Genomic DNA, 15,786 nt, shown 5'->3' with positions numbered 1-15,786 from the left:
TCATGGCTGTGTGATTTAAGGTTTCACTCTGTTCAGAACACAACTTGTGCGACATCACTGACGTTAGGTACACATTAGACGTTGACATTTTTTAATGGAAGATGGTTCTCTCTGTGTGACTCGTGACATGTGAAGATTGGACGATGAGAAGACTTCCTCTCGACCTTTTAGGGAATAGGGATGAACTGTTCCTTTTTTTATCCCCTCATAATTACAATAGATATTTGTATTTTATGGGCATGTAGGGATTCTTGTTGTGTGTTTTTCTGTCCGGACTCAGCAAAAGCTGAATCAACCAATCAGGACGTCGAATGGTCAGATCAGCACAATGCTTTGTCCAGATGCATCAGCTCCAACAGTTAGCCCCGTGTTCACCAGCACGTCGAGCTGAATGTTTGAAAAAATACAACACAGGAAGTGTATTTGATCACATATTTGATCACATTTTGAAGAAAAAGTTCACAGAAGCTGTAACGTTCAGATCAGGTTCATGATTTGAAGCAGCTCCCTCCTGACATAAAGTCCAGGCTGCTTCATATCAGACAGTATCTATAAGGCCATCCTCGCTGGTATATCAATATACTGCAGCACTAATCTTTTGTCCACACTGTGTCTCAGTCCGGGCGCTCAGAGAATAAGACGAGTGGGAGAGCTCAGATAAGGAGAACAAATCAGCAGAGAGAGTTTTTCACCGTCTCCGTCCTCCTGTGAGAAGGTTCAGCCCGAGTGCAGTGGGATTATGGGAGGGGCCACTGCTGCTCGTCTCCTTCCCTCCTCGCAACCTCCCATCTCCTCCCGTCATGCGCCAGTCGTTTTCATCCATAAATGTTCTTGTGTGTTTTTGGAGTCATGATCCAGATATCTGCCTCTGCTGTTTTCTTCCTCCCTTCTCCATTTTTTTTTTTTATGTTCGTGTTCATCGCCTCTCCATCCCTCGCCATCTTTCTTTCAGCCGCCAGCTCAGACTGTTTTCTGGGAGCGAGACAGACAGAGAGAGAGAGGGAGAGAGAGAGCGAGAGAAGTAGACACAGGGAGTGAAGTCATCGTCATCTCTGACAGAAAGCAGAGAGAGAGAGAGAGAGAGAGAGAGAGGTGCAGCAGCTCTGCATTCAGTCTCTCTCTTGTGTACTGGAAGTAATCCAGCAGGATTCAATGGGGAGAGAAAACAGATCGATCTTGATTAGTGGAAAAAAACTCCACAGCCAGCATCTTCATCTCCAGCCCTCCTGGGTGATGAAATGCTTCTCTCACCTGTTATCTCTCCGTCTGTGAACGTCGCACCTGTAACGAAGCTAGTCTCTGTCTCACCTCCCACCTCGTCCCACTGCGGCCCGTCCACTCAGGAGGTGTGAGAGTGAAAAGTGGGAAGGTGTCGAAGGCGAAGGTACTGCACATTTGTCTCGGAGGAATAGAGTCTGTGGTCGTGTAACAGACGAGCTGAGGGGACGTCACTCAGAGTCAAATATGTCTATGGCACGCTCTCGTGCTGAAGTTTCCTCTCGTCTTATGCCCGTTTGATTTCGGGATCGTTCGTGAAAAGTCACTCTTCCCTGTTGTTCTTGGAGGAGCACGCCGACTGTGAAGCAGCCTCTGGATTCACTCTCCTCCAGGCTCATGAGTGTCGGGGCGAAGACGCTCAAAACTGTAATGGACAAAAAAATACAAGAGCCTGTGTACTATACAGTACAAACAGGCTTTAACACGCCTGTAGTCTGAATACGGTTTAGTCCTCTTCAACCTCTCGGGTCGATTTTACCTTCATACTTATTTATGACTCGGTTTAAGATGAAGATCAGAGTTTGCACCTTTTTCTTTCATATTTCCTGTTAAATAAATGTCCATGTCTCTCGGTCTTTGTTGGAGCTGAACTCTTCCTCCTCCTCCTCATCACCATCTCTTTTCCATCATGTTTTCCCTCTGTGGCCGTCCTCTCCCCGGGGGGGGGGGTCGCGGTTCTGGTAGCACCGCTGTTGTACTTGAGCCACATTATGGCCGCCGCCGTGTCTCCCCACCATGTCATGACCAGGAATGATAATGAGCAGCTTCGAGACGCCTTGTTTTTTTTTGAGCGACTGACTGTGAAAACAAAGTCGAGAGAGAGAGAGACAGAGACACAGAGAGAGAGAGAGACACAGAGACACACAGAGAGAGAGAGAGAGAGAGAGAGAGAGACAGAGAGAGAGAGAGGGAGAGAGAGAGGGAGGATGTCATTGTGTCCTTGTCGAAGCAGCTGTGTTCTGACATCCAGGTCTCCTTCTGCTCCGCCTCTTCATCTATTACACACACACACACACACACACACACACACACACACACACACACACACACACACACACACACACACACACACACACCTGTCAGGTGTCAGGCTCTGAAAGCTGGCAAACCAACTGTGGATTCTCACTCAGAAAAATGTGATGAGTCATTAAAGATGTAAAGATATTTTCTTTACAGAATGTAAACTCTTCCATCAGGTCACTCGAGGTCATTGTGTCTGTAATCATCCTGACTTGTTCTAAAAACTCTCCTCTGACTGACGGTTTGCGGGCGATGCGACGCTCTGTCGACCACAGAAGGAACTCTTTTCTTAGCGTCGACTTTCTGCACGTCTTTCGATCGTTTGCTTTTTCTCCGTTGCCTGCTCGTGTTTCCTCTGAGCTGTGGTTTGGAGATCTGCTGCTCTCGCTGGTTGAGTGGCAGCTGGTCTGGCTCACCTGCTGGGTGACTGATTGTCTGCTGCTGATGAGTGGATTAGCAGAAGGACTGGCGGCCTGCTTCGTTGGCTCTCTGACTCACTCGTTGGCTTGCCGCCTGCTTAAATGACTAGCTGCCTGGCTGGAGCGGTAACCAAATGGTCGGCTGACTCGAGGGATTGGCTGACCATCCAGCCGACTGACCTCATCGTCGTCACGGACAGCCTGAACTCTTTGAACAGGCGCAGCAGAAAAAAATCTGCTTATTTTTGTGGGCTAAAAACCTGCTGTTTGCCTTGAGATAATTTTAATACCATAAATAGCAGGAATAAATGAAGCGCAGCCCCCTCTGCGTGGACATAGACGTCACTCAGGTGGACCTGGGGCTCTGTATGTCAGAGATAGTGACACCGAGCGGCAGGATGTGTGTTTTTAGACCTGATGACTTCCTCTTCTGTCTTAGTTGGCCTTTCATCTGTGGAGCGGACTCACAAATGTCAGCGCGGCCGTCTGTCTGTCCGTCATGCTGCCTCTACAGCTGCAGAGCCTCGATAAGACACGCGTTTAGATTTGTACTTTAACGAACATTCAACACCAATCACAAAAATAAGAAAAAGGCGACCTGTTGTAAGAAGGAGGTAACTCCCTGCAGTGATAAAGATAAAGGTCGGGTAATGTCTTTCCCAGCTGTAAAGCAGCTCGGAGCTGTCCGTCTGCAGAAACAGGAAGTGGAGCTGCATTGAAACAAAGCGTTCTTGTATAAGCTGAAGTTCTGTGCTTTGACATTGTGTGGTTCTCCTGCTAACGCTGTTGTTAGCAGTCTTATGTAACTGTTTCTTCATCCATCGAATGACAGTATTCTGTCCTGTTTCTCTGCACAGAGCTCAGCCTCTGATTGGTCCAAAGATTTGCTCATTAAACTGCAGAACTTTTCTTCTTGTTGTTGTTTCTGATGATCAGCGTGCAACGTCACAGGAAACAAACATGAGAAGTCTTTTTCTCAGTACACTCGAGTTCTTCATGAAGTGTTTTATCTGCTGTTGTGAAAATAGAGAAGCGACTGTGTCTGTTTCCAAATGGAGCCAAAGTAAGCGTAAAATAACACAGCTCCACAGCTCTGGACTTCAAAATGTCAAACGGCCAACTTCTTCAAAAACCACAGAAGCCCGAACGGTTTCCCCTCTCGGCTCCTCCCGGCTTCTTCCTCCTCTTCTTCTTCTTCACAGAGATTTCTGCAGCGCCTCAGTTTGCTCAGAAGTCCGTTCTGCAGCTTCCCGTCACGCTCCCGCTCATCGCTCGGTCGTAATAACAGTGGAAACGGCGTGTTATGTCAGCTCCGGTCGCTCACAAAGCTCAGCTGATGCAAATCGCTTGCAAATAAATGTCGTCCAGTGTCCGTGTCGCTGCGGCGATGGAAAAGTAATCGCTTGATCTGGTTACATCTCTGAGTCGGTGCTGTAATATCCTGAGTGTGTGACAGGCTGATGTTATTCTCTGCAGGTTTGTTTGTCTGCTTCACTCCTCATATGGAGAGGAAAACCTTTTTTTTTTAATTCAACTCATTTTTGAAAGATTAACACAAGTAGATCTCAGACAGATGTTGGTCAGCATATCGGTATCAGATTTTCTTTCCCACCCTTATGTCAGAAACATTGGCGTCAATAATCTCACACCAGTCGGGCCCTAGTTTGTGATTTTGTTTAAAAGCTCCTGGAGAATATAATTATTTAATGAAAATAATTCAAAATGGATGTGATGTATATATGTGATGTATAAACCAAGCAGGAACAGTGAAGGTGCTTCATCCTCTGCCTCTGTCGGCGTCGTCCCAGATAAGGTCAGAAAGTTGTGCTGCTCATTTCCCATCCTTCCTCCTTCGCTGCAACAACCTGACCAGACGAAAAACAATCCACTCCAGAAGTTCATATCATGTCTTCCTCACTGACTCACTGGCTCTGCCTGTCTCCGTCTTTTGTTTGCAGGATGAAGAGGAAGAAATCAAGCTGGAAATCAACATGCTGAAGAAGTACTCCCACCACAGAAACATCGCCACATACTACGGAGCCTTCATCAAGAAGAGTCCCCCGGGACACGACGACCAGCTATGGGTGAGTGTCCTTATGATCCGAAGAGCAGCAAACACTCTGTTCTGACCCTGGATGGACACACACATAAAGCCAACCGTTCAAAACATTTCCTGTTTGTCTTCTCTTTTCAAAACCTAAGACGATATCAGATTAGACCTAGTCCCAAACCGACCCGCACGCCCGAACAATAACCAAAAACATCACAGCGGGTGGCTTCAGCTACAGTATGTACAGATGCTATAGTCCTCGAAGCGGGACGTCAAGGTTCAAATCCGACCTGTTGCTCCTTTCCCATGTAATTCCCCTCTCTCTCTCTCTCTCTCTCTCTCTCTCTCTCTCTCTCTGTTTCCGACTCTTAAGCCCCGTCTTCCCAAAAACAACAAAAACATCACATGCAGCTCGCTCTCCTCGAGGTAGCTTATCATATAAAACAGCAGAAGAAGAGTTTATAAGAGCAGCCACAGAAACACGGAGCGCAGAGAAACTCAGGAGAAAGTTGCTATAACAAGCTGATCGGAGGTTCATATTTAAATTGTAGTCAGCGGTGACGTCAGATGTAGAGTCTCTGCAGCAGTGGATCCCGTCTCTGTGATGTGGAGTGATATGATACACACTGCTTATCTGTTCACACACGTTATTACCTGCAAACCCTGAATACATAAAGACACATTATGGCCGACATTGAAGACCATTCTGTGCGGGTGATACCACAGGAGAGAGGAGAGGAATAAACAACACAACAAATCAAAGCAGAGGCAGAAACAGTGCACAGGAAATGAATAATAAACAAAGCAAAATGAGAAACAAACAGGCGATGGGAGGGGGGGGGAGAGGGGATTTATAGCTGCTCGGCTTGTTGGAGACGGGATCACCTCGTTTTATGACCCTGCAGCTCTGCTGTTCCTGGAGAGGAGAGGTCTCACTCTGTTTGTTTTTACAGCTGCATCCACGACCCCGTTTACAACCCCGCTAATGTGGCTGCACGCTGTCTGCTGTCTGTGTTTGTCAGTGTGAGAAAGAGAGAGAGAGTGTGTGTGCTTATCGTCGTTTGCTATCAAGCAATGAAGAGGCTACAGGGAGGACACGTGTCCGTTCAGTTTGTACGAAACAGCAGATTGTTCTGCTTCTATCAGGACTCCTTCGGCAGATAAAGGCTGTTATAAGTTCTGCTTTTCCCTGCTGACGAAGCAAAAGGACACGCATTCTTGTCTCAAGGAGAAATGCAGATCAGTGTGTTAGAAAAAGTTTCTGGTAAAATTAAAAAAGTAGAGTGAAGTCAAAGTGAACAGGTTCCGGATGGACACATTTAAAAGGGGACATGTCTATCAACACACACAATGTGAAAGAAACCCAGCTACAGTTTGTTCTCTGCACAAGTCTGACAACACAGAGTAAAACGCTCTGTTTCAAATGTGCTCTCCTTGTGATGTCACAGTGGGATTCTGGTTTAAAAAAAACAAACAAACCCCTCCCCTTTAATCTCCACCCCCAGAATGAGTAAAACGTTTGTGCAGGTCCGCCATTTTTATTCTAGCTAACAAAGGAGTGATTTATTCAGGGGGTGGGGCTTACTTCATTTAAAGAGACACACACACCATAACAGAGCGTTCTGCTGGTTTCTACAGCATCACAAACCTCCTCTGCTGCTCGATTTGTGTCGTGTCTGGAACAAAGCACAGCACACATGTTCATTCAGACCACAGGGGGACTGTTTGATGCATCTGTCTGAGGGACATTTCTGCCCGTTGTTTTTGTTCAAACTAATCTACCTGTAAATACAGTCACTAAAGTGTAACAGTGAAAAAAAAACACAGCGAACAAAGATTGCATCAAAGATAACATGACGCACATCATTTAAAAAGCTTGCCTTGAGAACACAGTAAGTAGAAGGTGCAGATATGTCAGGTTGAATGTGGGGCTGAAGGTTGATTCAGTAAGATTGATAGTGGAGTTAAACAGTCGAGAACTATTCTTTTGTTCAGTCATAAAATATTTGCACTTGTTGACAGCATTTCCCATCAACCCCTCTGTTTCCAGTCTCCTGTCCCAGTCCCAGCAAAGGTTAAAATTCTCACAACAGATGCTCTCACATTTCCACAGTAAAAAAAGGAACCAACTGTGGTCGAACAAAATACACCTGGGCTCATGGTTTGTGTAACGCCTTTTGCAGATTGTCTCTGTAACTGTGTCTCTCTCTCTCTCTCTCTCTCTCTCTCTCTCTCTCTCTCTCTCTCTCTCTCTCTCTCTCTCTCTCTCTCTCGTCCAGCTGGTGATGGAGTTCTGCGGTGCCGGTTCCATCACAGATCTGGTCAAAAACACGAAAGGAAACACCCTGAAGGAGGACTGGATCGCCTACATCTCCAGAGAGATCCTCAGGGTCCGTAACCATGACGATTTCTTTTCCCACAGTTAATTCAGGGAAACTTAAACGCGTGTGTTTTTAATGGCTGAAATGTCTTTTTTATCTTTGCCTGATTAAGCACAAACATTTAAGACAACAAAGAGTGAGTCATGTTTGGTTGTGCTGCTCTCCTCTCTCTGCAGGGATTAGCTCACCTGCACGCTCATCACGTCATCCATCGTGACATCAAGGGACAGAACGTGCTGCTGACTGAAAATGCTGAAGTCAAACTGGGTATGAGTCTGGTTTTTATGTGGCTCTCGATGGGCCTGCACGAAACAAAACAACAACAAAAAAATACTGCAGTTGAATCAGCAGAGAGCTGGAGCCAAGCGGAGCTTTGTCAGTGCCACAGACACACAGTGCACAGTTGTCTCAGCCCATTTTGGACATCATTGAATAAAGTCCACTGTGTGACTCTGTGATCATCATGTATTGAGAGAGTGTGTTACAGCATGCCTCTTATTAAACACAAAAGAGCTCATAGATTGGTCTTACTTCATTAATTAACAAACTTCATTCGACAGCTTGACGAGCACGACGGGAAAATCCGATTTGATTCCCTCTGAAACCTTTTCCTAGTTCACCTTTCCTGTGGTTGGGTTTTGGTTTTCTTTACTTGTGGTGGAGCTTATCTTTCCCTGCATATATTATTATTATTATTGTACTGTAAATGTCTCAGTTTGTGAGACGAATGGGGAATGATCTTATCTTGTTAGCTGATTATGTTTCTCATGTGTTAGAAGTCATGTTGCCTTTAAATCAGTACTGCTTACATGATGTTTCAGTAATTTTGAGCCACAAAGAGCCAATCATAGTTTTCTGTTTTCATGTCAGAAAAGTAGTTTGATTTTAATTAGATTCACAGAAATCAAACATCTGCTTAAAGTTCTTCTTCTTAAAAACTACAAACCTTTACCAGTGTTTTAAAAAAAACCTTTAATAACAGAAGTCTGAAATCATGCATATTTGTGATTGGCAGGTTTCTGTCATTCACTTCCTGATGTGTCTTCAAACTCCTTCTTGGCCATTTGTTTTCTCACGATCTACCATCATATATTCAGACTGTGCTCGGGTCTGGTCTTAAATCAGGAACTGAAAAATGTCATTTTGTTTGTAATTTAAAAATCCTCAAATTGAACTTGATGAACTCTGAGCGAACACTTTTGTCCCGTCCCGCTCTCGTCACATTTTCTGCCTGTTAAAGATAACGTTCCTGTTCTTAATTCTTCCTGCAAAGCTCGGATCTGGTCAGACACTTTTCTTCGAAGAGAAACTGCCGTCCATGTGCAACAACAATAACAGACTTATCTGAAGTCCTTGAATTAAAGAGTTTCAGCCTCCTGTTGAAGTTTCTGTTCTTCATCTTAGTTTGAATGTTGGGCAGACTGTCCCCCTCATCGTTCTTGTTTTATAATGAGACTGATCTGATTGGTCCTTGCTGTCCTGTGAAGGCCAGTATGAGCCACGCGCCTCTGTGTCCGAGCGGCTCTCTGACCTTTACACTCGACACAGACTGAGGACTGGTGCGTGCCGGTTTCATGGTGGCGTGAGGTCGAGTCAACTTTTAATTAACATAGGGCCGGGCCAAGAGGCCGAATCTTTAATGTGGCTCAGGGGCGGAAACTTGAATGACCCCTCTGATGATGTTGGTCTGTTCAAACACAGAATCTGGACTCTTATACATCTCACATGAAGTTTTTTTTTTTTTTTTTTTTTTTTTACATTTTTACCAACATTAGTACTAAAACCACGACATTCAGAGTCGGTCTTTGATAACCGAATTCAACTTTTTTTTCCCTCAGTGGACTTTGGTGTGAGCGCTCAGCTGGACCGCACGGTAGGACGAAGGAACACTTTCATCGGGACGCCATATTGGATGGCACCAGAGGTCATCGCCTGTGATGAAAACCCCGATGCCACCTATGACTACAGGGTACGAAACCAGAACCAGAACCTCTTCATTAACACTTTCACATCCATCCAGAGGGGCGGACTGTACAGACCTCTTTGGTCAATTTCAAGTCATTTCCAGTCTTCAAATCAAAGAGTTAGTCAGTGTCCAGGAGAGTATTTGAAGTTCACATGTGGCTGTGTTACCTATTAAAAAGTCTTATTTCCAGCCCCTAGTGAAGCTCTCTGTACATAATTAAATTCTAGTGAAGCCAAATAACAACAAGCACATCATTTCCCACAGGCACCCAGATTAGGTTTCTGTTGCGCTGGCTCCTCCATGACCGAGACTTCTGCTGCAAGCTGGAAAAAAAAAAAAAAAAGGAAAAAGAGTTAAAAAGTTTTTTGTGCAGATTTCTTGTTAAATAAATGTCCCAAATAATCAGGATTGTATCTCTGGAATCCAACATTCCTGAATAATTTCCTCACAGTGTCAGAAATCACAGTCTGGAATAAGAAATAGTGCTTCATTTGAACGTGTGCTCCACAGTAGGAAGAGACATGCTAACTCATTCTGCCTCTCTGTGCTGCAGAGTGACCTGTGGTCATGTGGTATCACGGCCATAGAGATGGCAGAGGGAGCGCCTCGTAAGTACACGACACTTTAACATCACGATGGTTTGGCATTTTGAAATAATTCAAATGTGCATTTTGAAGAACGGGTGATAAAGAAATCATTGACTCCAGTAGAAATGAGCTCACCTGTGTTCTCTGTTTGGTCTCCTGCAGCTCTGTGTGACATGCATCCAATGAGAGCGCTCTTCCTTATTCCGAGAAACCCTCCTCCTCGACTCAAGTCCAAAAAATGGTGAGAAATCAAGTTTGAAATGTTTGACTGATTTTCGACGACGTCTGACGCGCGTGTCTGAATAACCACGCTGAATGCCAATGTGACAGGTCGAAGAAGTTCTTCAGCTTCATCGAGGGCTGCCTGGTGAAGAACTACACCCAGCGTCCTCCCACCGAGCAGCTGCTCAAACACCCCTTCATCAGAGACCAGCCCAACGAGAGGCAGGTCCGCATCCAGCTCAAAGACCACATCGACCGCACCAAGAAGAAGAGGGGAGAGAAGGGTGAGTTCATGTTGAGGATCAAACTCAAGCTCGTTTCATCGTCGTCATATTTCAACATCTGTCAGTTTGGGAAAACAATGAACTCCTTAAAAAAACCTTTTAGAAAATGTCAGGGTGAAATGTGTTTGATGTGCCACCTCAGAGGGGAAAAAACCTTTCCTGTTAATCGAGTGTATTTCCATCCACTGACTCATACTCTAGTCTACATGTTACTGAACTCTCATTGGTCCTTACTGTCCTCAGATGAGACCGAGTATGAGTACAGTGGCAGCGAAGAGGAGGAGGAAGAGGCCTCAGAGCAAGAAGGAGAGCCAAGGTGAGAACTCGTTAAATCTAAAACAACTTCGGCTGCATCTGTGTTGGAAGCTTCAAACTTTGGAAATGAATTTTTTTGAAAGATTATAGTTTGAGCTTCTGCTCTTATTTGTAGACATTAAAGGTACAGGGCGACAGGAAGTGAGGCATGAAACTCACCGAACAGCATCAGGAATCAGGGACGCTTCTACGAGGGTGCAAAAGAAAACATTGCACCCTGATTTTTAAACCGTTTGACTCAGTGTATGTTAACAGTTTGTTGTACAAGAAGTAATCAAGGATTTCATGAAAGGTGCACATGTTCTGTCTGTCCGCCGTAGAACACGCGAGGGACACGTACTACCTTAAATCTTGGATGCACCCCCCTAACTCTGTTTGTTCTAGAAGTGGTCTTGATCAGGATTCAGAATCGGGGAGCCTTGGCCTCTGCATCTGGGCCACCGGCTGAACCATTGTGTGTCTTTAAATAGTTCCTCCATTTAGAGAAAGGAGAGTGGGCATCGTAGGAGAGAGAGAGAGAGACAGAGAGAGACAGACCTGAACATGGGCCGCCCCCCTTTGAGGACTTTAGCTTTCATACTTGGGCACCGACCGAACTTCTGAGTTCATCATCGCCCCACAATTTGTTTTACATGAAGTTTTGAAAAAGTCAAATGAAGAGAAAATGAGATTTCTGATTATATGCAGCCACGACCTTCAATGTAGAATAATGTTAGCAACAGTTCGACTTCTCCCCATGAATAAAGTTAAAAGTTGTAATCTGCTCTTCGGTATGTAACGATTGTTTCGGCTTGCCTTTGTTAAACCCCTCTCACTGAATCTTTGGCTGCAGCTCCATAGTCAACGTGCCCGGCGAGTCGACTCTCCGCCGCGACTTCATCCGCCTGCAGCAGGAGAACAAGGAGCGCTCTGAGGCGCTGCGTCGCCAGCAGCTCCTCCAGGAGCAGCAGCTGCGCGAGCAGGAGGAGTACAAGCGCCAACTGCTGGCTGAGAGGCAGAAACGCATCGAGCAGCAGAAGGAGCAGAGGAGGCGGCTGGAGGAGGTGAGCGCAATTCAATTAAAAAAAAAACTTTATTTGTACTCCGGGGGGCAATTCAAGAGTACACAGAGCAGCAAATGAATGACAACTGTGCTGCAACATTTAACCAAGATAAGAGTCAACAAAGAATCAAGTGTCTAAGAAGAATAAGTGTTAGCACAAAGTTAGATCCTGATCATTAATATCCAAATCAATATGTATGTCAAATACTTTCCCGCACTTTCTTCGCTTTAGGACAGACCAAACAAACAAATTAAAGCAGAAAAATGAAGGCAGTGGAAAATTATCATGCACATTTTTTATATGTATAAAACGAAACAAAAACCCTGAAAAGACAAAAGGCCTCCATTCCTTCACCCACAGCCAGGAAGATCTTTGTTCTGAATCTAAACAGAGGAAACACTGCAGTCAGCCTCTGCTCCTGCACTGACTCAGAGTGTGTTCTGTGGTCCACACACTCTTTCCTCAGGTGGTGTCAGACATGTGAATTACCTTTTTATGTGACGGAGGCAAATCAAGTTCTGTTTTGTCTTTTTCGATTCTCACAGTGAGTTTATGATCCTGACAGTCCAGCAGCTTTCATGTCTTTGTTCCTGATGATGTCAGAAGTGAGGGCTTTTTACTTAGATTGGGCGATGAATTCATTTTCAGTTTCAACTCCAGTTTAGCCTTCGATCATCAAACCGCGCTGCGTGCTGTGTTGGGTTCGTCAATGCGGTCTGCTACCTCAAGAGACAACGTTTGTCCAGGTTTTACCCAGTTTGTCAAGTACATATATTTATTATTCAGACCTTGTGGTTATTTTATTGGATTTTCTGAAATCAGTTTGAGGCAGTAGCATACATCGTTTCCTCGTGAGGACGCGTTCAAAAACCTGTCCTTGTGATTCCCTTTGTCTCTCTGAGCTCGGTTTGTCTGAGCCTGGCTGCGTCTCAGCTCTCTTAAAGAAAGAGGAGAAAACACTCTGAGGGAAGTGGAGCAGCGCTAAACCTTTGCGAGGAAAAAGATTTGAATAAAGTTTGACAGACGAGGACCGAAGTAAACTCTCATTTGAAACCCATTTGAAAAAAAAACAAAAAAAGCATGTTAGTTCACTCCACCTGTAAATTAAAACCCTTTTTCAGCTCGTGCTCTCCCACGGCGGCCGCAGCAGCTCGGGGCTGCGTTAGTGATTCATGACGCGGCTTGTAGATGGATGACACGGCAGAAACTGCGGCTGTGAAATAAATCCAGCTGCTGGTGTGCCCTCCTGATCGGATTGATCCCCTCCTGCTGTGGAGACCTGAAGGCTGATCTCCGAGTCGGTACAAAACACCACGCGTCACGATTACTTCAGCCGAATACGCTGCCCTCTTTTTAGCCACAGTCACCGTGACGGACAGAAATCTGTTTAATATCTTCAACTGTCCGCTTAAAGAGCCAGCTCGCAGATAAGTGCCTGTCAGACTTATGATTTAAATCTCAAAGCAGCGCTAGCTTCAGCTCATCCTCTGTTTGGATTTATGTTCCCTCCAGGAGAACGCGTGTTGTTCGAGACCAGACTGGTGTCGCCGGTCCAGTGAAATGAAATTGAACCATTCAGACTCGAGACTTCAAATGAAGTCACGAGTGCTGCCTTGAAAGTCCTTGACAGCTGGAGGATTTGCAGGACAGATCTCAGGTCCTTGAACAGATGGCTGCATGCTGGATTTAAACATGCTGCCGCTCTGATTATGAAACAAGAAATCAATCCCTCACATCTTTTACTTGATGTGATATTCACGTTTGTGTTAAAGTGTGAAAAGCATGAATCCAGGTGTAAGATAGCAGTGCACATGCACATGGAGAAGCTGAAAGCAGCAACGTTTGAGGATTAGCTCTGTGGTCTGTTACTTCTATACCAACAAAATGACTCTTATTTAAAAAAAAAAGAGTGCGTCATGCTATATTTTTCTATCACCTGTAGTGAACATGAACAGTTCCCACAGATACTGCAGGATCTGATTAAAGAGGTTTGATTAATGCACGTTTAGCATCTCGTTGACTCGTCCACACTGATAAATGTTATTTCTTTTTTTATGCTGATGATTCATCAGGATGAATGCAGTCGTCCTCATTGTTGCTCTCTGTCTGTTTGGATCTTTTTGAACTCTTTTCTAAAATGTAAACTTCTTTAAAAGCGCTCAGCGATGGGCTCGTTGGTTCGTCCACACGGAGAGTGTCACCGACTCTAAAGTGGGTCGCCTCCGATTTGGCTGCAAGACTTTCTTTGCGTGCTCTGTCTTGTTTGTGCTAACTCTGCTGCAAAAGTGAAGACCAACATCCGGTTAATGATGTAACATGTAGCTCACAGCAGCAACAAATCCAACTTCTGTTCAGGTCACACGGTTCAGGAGCTGTTGTTGCTCAACACAGAAGTCAAACTTTAAGTTTCACACTGATTAAAGAATAAGCAAAGAGTGTCAAACATGACGAGACAAAAAAGATCCGATCTAGGACAGTCTGTCAGCTGGGACATAAACAGGTTTATCTTCCTGTCTCAAAGCAACAACGGCGTGAGCGTGAGATGAGGAGGCAGCAGGAGCGCGAGCAGCGCCGGCGCGAGCAAGAGGAGAAGAGGCGCGTGGAGGAGATGGAGCGACGCCGCAAAGAGGAGGAGGAGCGCAGGAGGGCAGAAGAGGAGAAGAGGAGGGCCGATCGTGAACAGGTACGACGAGACACAGACCACACAGAGGACGAACAGTGAGGGAGTGTCATGCTGTCGGGGAGGTTTTTGATTGACGGTCGAATACCGTACGAGAATAAAAAATGTGAAAAAAGAAAGGAACAAACATTTTGAGCTAGCTGGTCCCTGATGGATCGCATAAAGTGAATTCGAATTATCAGAATTACATTTAATTAATTTAAGACGTTCAGAATTTACTTTTGGATTTTTTTCTCTTCGCTGGTAATGGAAATATTGGAATTGGGAATTTTTCTACTTTTGTCTTCAACAGTTGCCATGAAGTTTTGAGAGTAAGGTTTTACACAACATTGCATGATGGTACATGCACGATGACATCACAGGTTACATAGACTTATCTTAAACGAGCGTGTTTATGACTCATTTTATTTATATAAAGAACATCACATTTCTTCTTTTTTTTTTTTTTCAAATCTGAAATTAGAAAAACATGGACACATTTTGCTAGACCCTGGTCATCATTCAGATGCTCCATTTTCTTCCAAAAAAAAGGGGGAGCTAACAGGTGTGTCTGTGTTTGACTGACAGGAGTACATCCGTCGTCAGTTGGAGGAGGAGCAGAGGCACCTGGAGATCCTGCAGCAGCAGCTGCTGCATGAACAGGCCATGCTGCTGGTGAGTGCTGCTCCACGTAGTCTCAACCCGGAGCTTCAGACTCACATTTAGAAAAGGAATCCTTCTGTTTTTAACCTGCTCCAAAATTGTTTCACATTTTCAATTTTTAGGTTTCAGTCATTTATTTCAGCTGAATTAGACAAACAAGTCCCAAGTACCTGTAAGTCCTAGAGAAACTGATGTATCCCAAATAAGGCCAGTGTGTCCACAAAGTACATTTCTTTATCTTTAAACCTTGTAGGCAGTTTGATTCTCAGAGTTTTGACCCATATTTCCATCCGTCCCGTCCGTTTAAATCTACGATATTTATTCAAATGTTTTTTCCATCAGTTTGTGTGTCCCCAGTGGTTTCCACAGCTCCCGAGTCGTTACCTCTCACAATGCAGGATCTCATTATTCTTCAGTTACGCAAACTTTCCTCAATCCGTTTTTCCTCCCGTCCTACACTGAATCAAGTTTTTGCGGCTGACTTTTGTGGAGCCCAGTGGACACATTAACAGTTGAGGTTGAATCATAATAATTATTCAGATGTTCTTACTGGGGAAGTGAGGATGTTTACAGTCCCTTAGTAAGGGCGATGTCGTCACCAGGATACTCGTCATTGAGTGGGAAGAGAGGGTTTCCCCTGTTTGTGTTCCAGATGTTATGCAGGTCAGGTCATCTTTACGGGGTTTGTATGACTTGTTTTTTTTTCAATTTTTATTTTTAAAGAGTTCAAGTCCTCTGGGACTATCAGAGGATACTCCGATAATAAAAGGATATGAGCAGTCGTATTCCCACTTCCAGGCTTCACACCCGCGTTGGCTGCACTCACAAGTTTCTCCACAGTCACCGTTTCAAAACGTGTTTCCTCTACATCGTCATGATTGGCTTTTACACTCGGAAAC

The 15,786-nt window shown here is 44.8% G+C and overlaps 1 protein-coding gene across 9 annotated transcripts in view; it reads left to right on the top strand.

Annotated features, from left to right (window-relative positions):
* Positions 1 to 15,786, top strand: part of LOC306833077 (mitogen-activated protein kinase kinase kinase kinase 4-like) — a 78,586-nt gene that overhangs the window by 40,049 nt on the left and 22,751 nt on the right. For all 9 annotated transcript variants that reach the window (XM_079358139.1, XM_079358140.1, XM_079358144.1 and 6 more), the window contains exons 4-14: positions 4,676 to 4,801; positions 7,047 to 7,157; positions 7,325 to 7,415; positions 8,987 to 9,117; positions 9,668 to 9,722; positions 9,864 to 9,942; positions 10,032 to 10,207; positions 10,451 to 10,523; positions 11,355 to 11,565; positions 14,087 to 14,248; positions 14,813 to 14,899. In XM_079358139.1, coding sequence (XP_079214265.1) covers positions 4,676 to 4,801; positions 7,047 to 7,157; positions 7,325 to 7,415; positions 8,987 to 9,117; positions 9,668 to 9,722; positions 9,864 to 9,942; positions 10,032 to 10,207; positions 10,451 to 10,523; positions 11,355 to 11,565; positions 14,087 to 14,248; positions 14,813 to 14,899 — 1,302 coding nt within the window. The remainder of the gene's footprint in view (positions 1 to 4,675; positions 4,802 to 7,046; positions 7,158 to 7,324; positions 7,416 to 8,986; positions 9,118 to 9,667; positions 9,723 to 9,863; positions 9,943 to 10,031; positions 10,208 to 10,450; positions 10,524 to 11,354; positions 11,566 to 14,086; positions 14,249 to 14,812; positions 14,900 to 15,786) is intronic.

This window comes from Symphodus melops (assembly GCF_947650265.1).
Source record: "Symphodus melops genome assembly, chromosome: 12".
NCBI classification, from domain to species: Eukaryota; Metazoa; Chordata; class Actinopteri; order Labriformes; family Labridae; genus Symphodus; species Symphodus melops.
The sequence above is the reverse complement of the archived record's forward strand: the minus strand, read 5'-3'. Positions and strand labels throughout refer to the sequence as shown.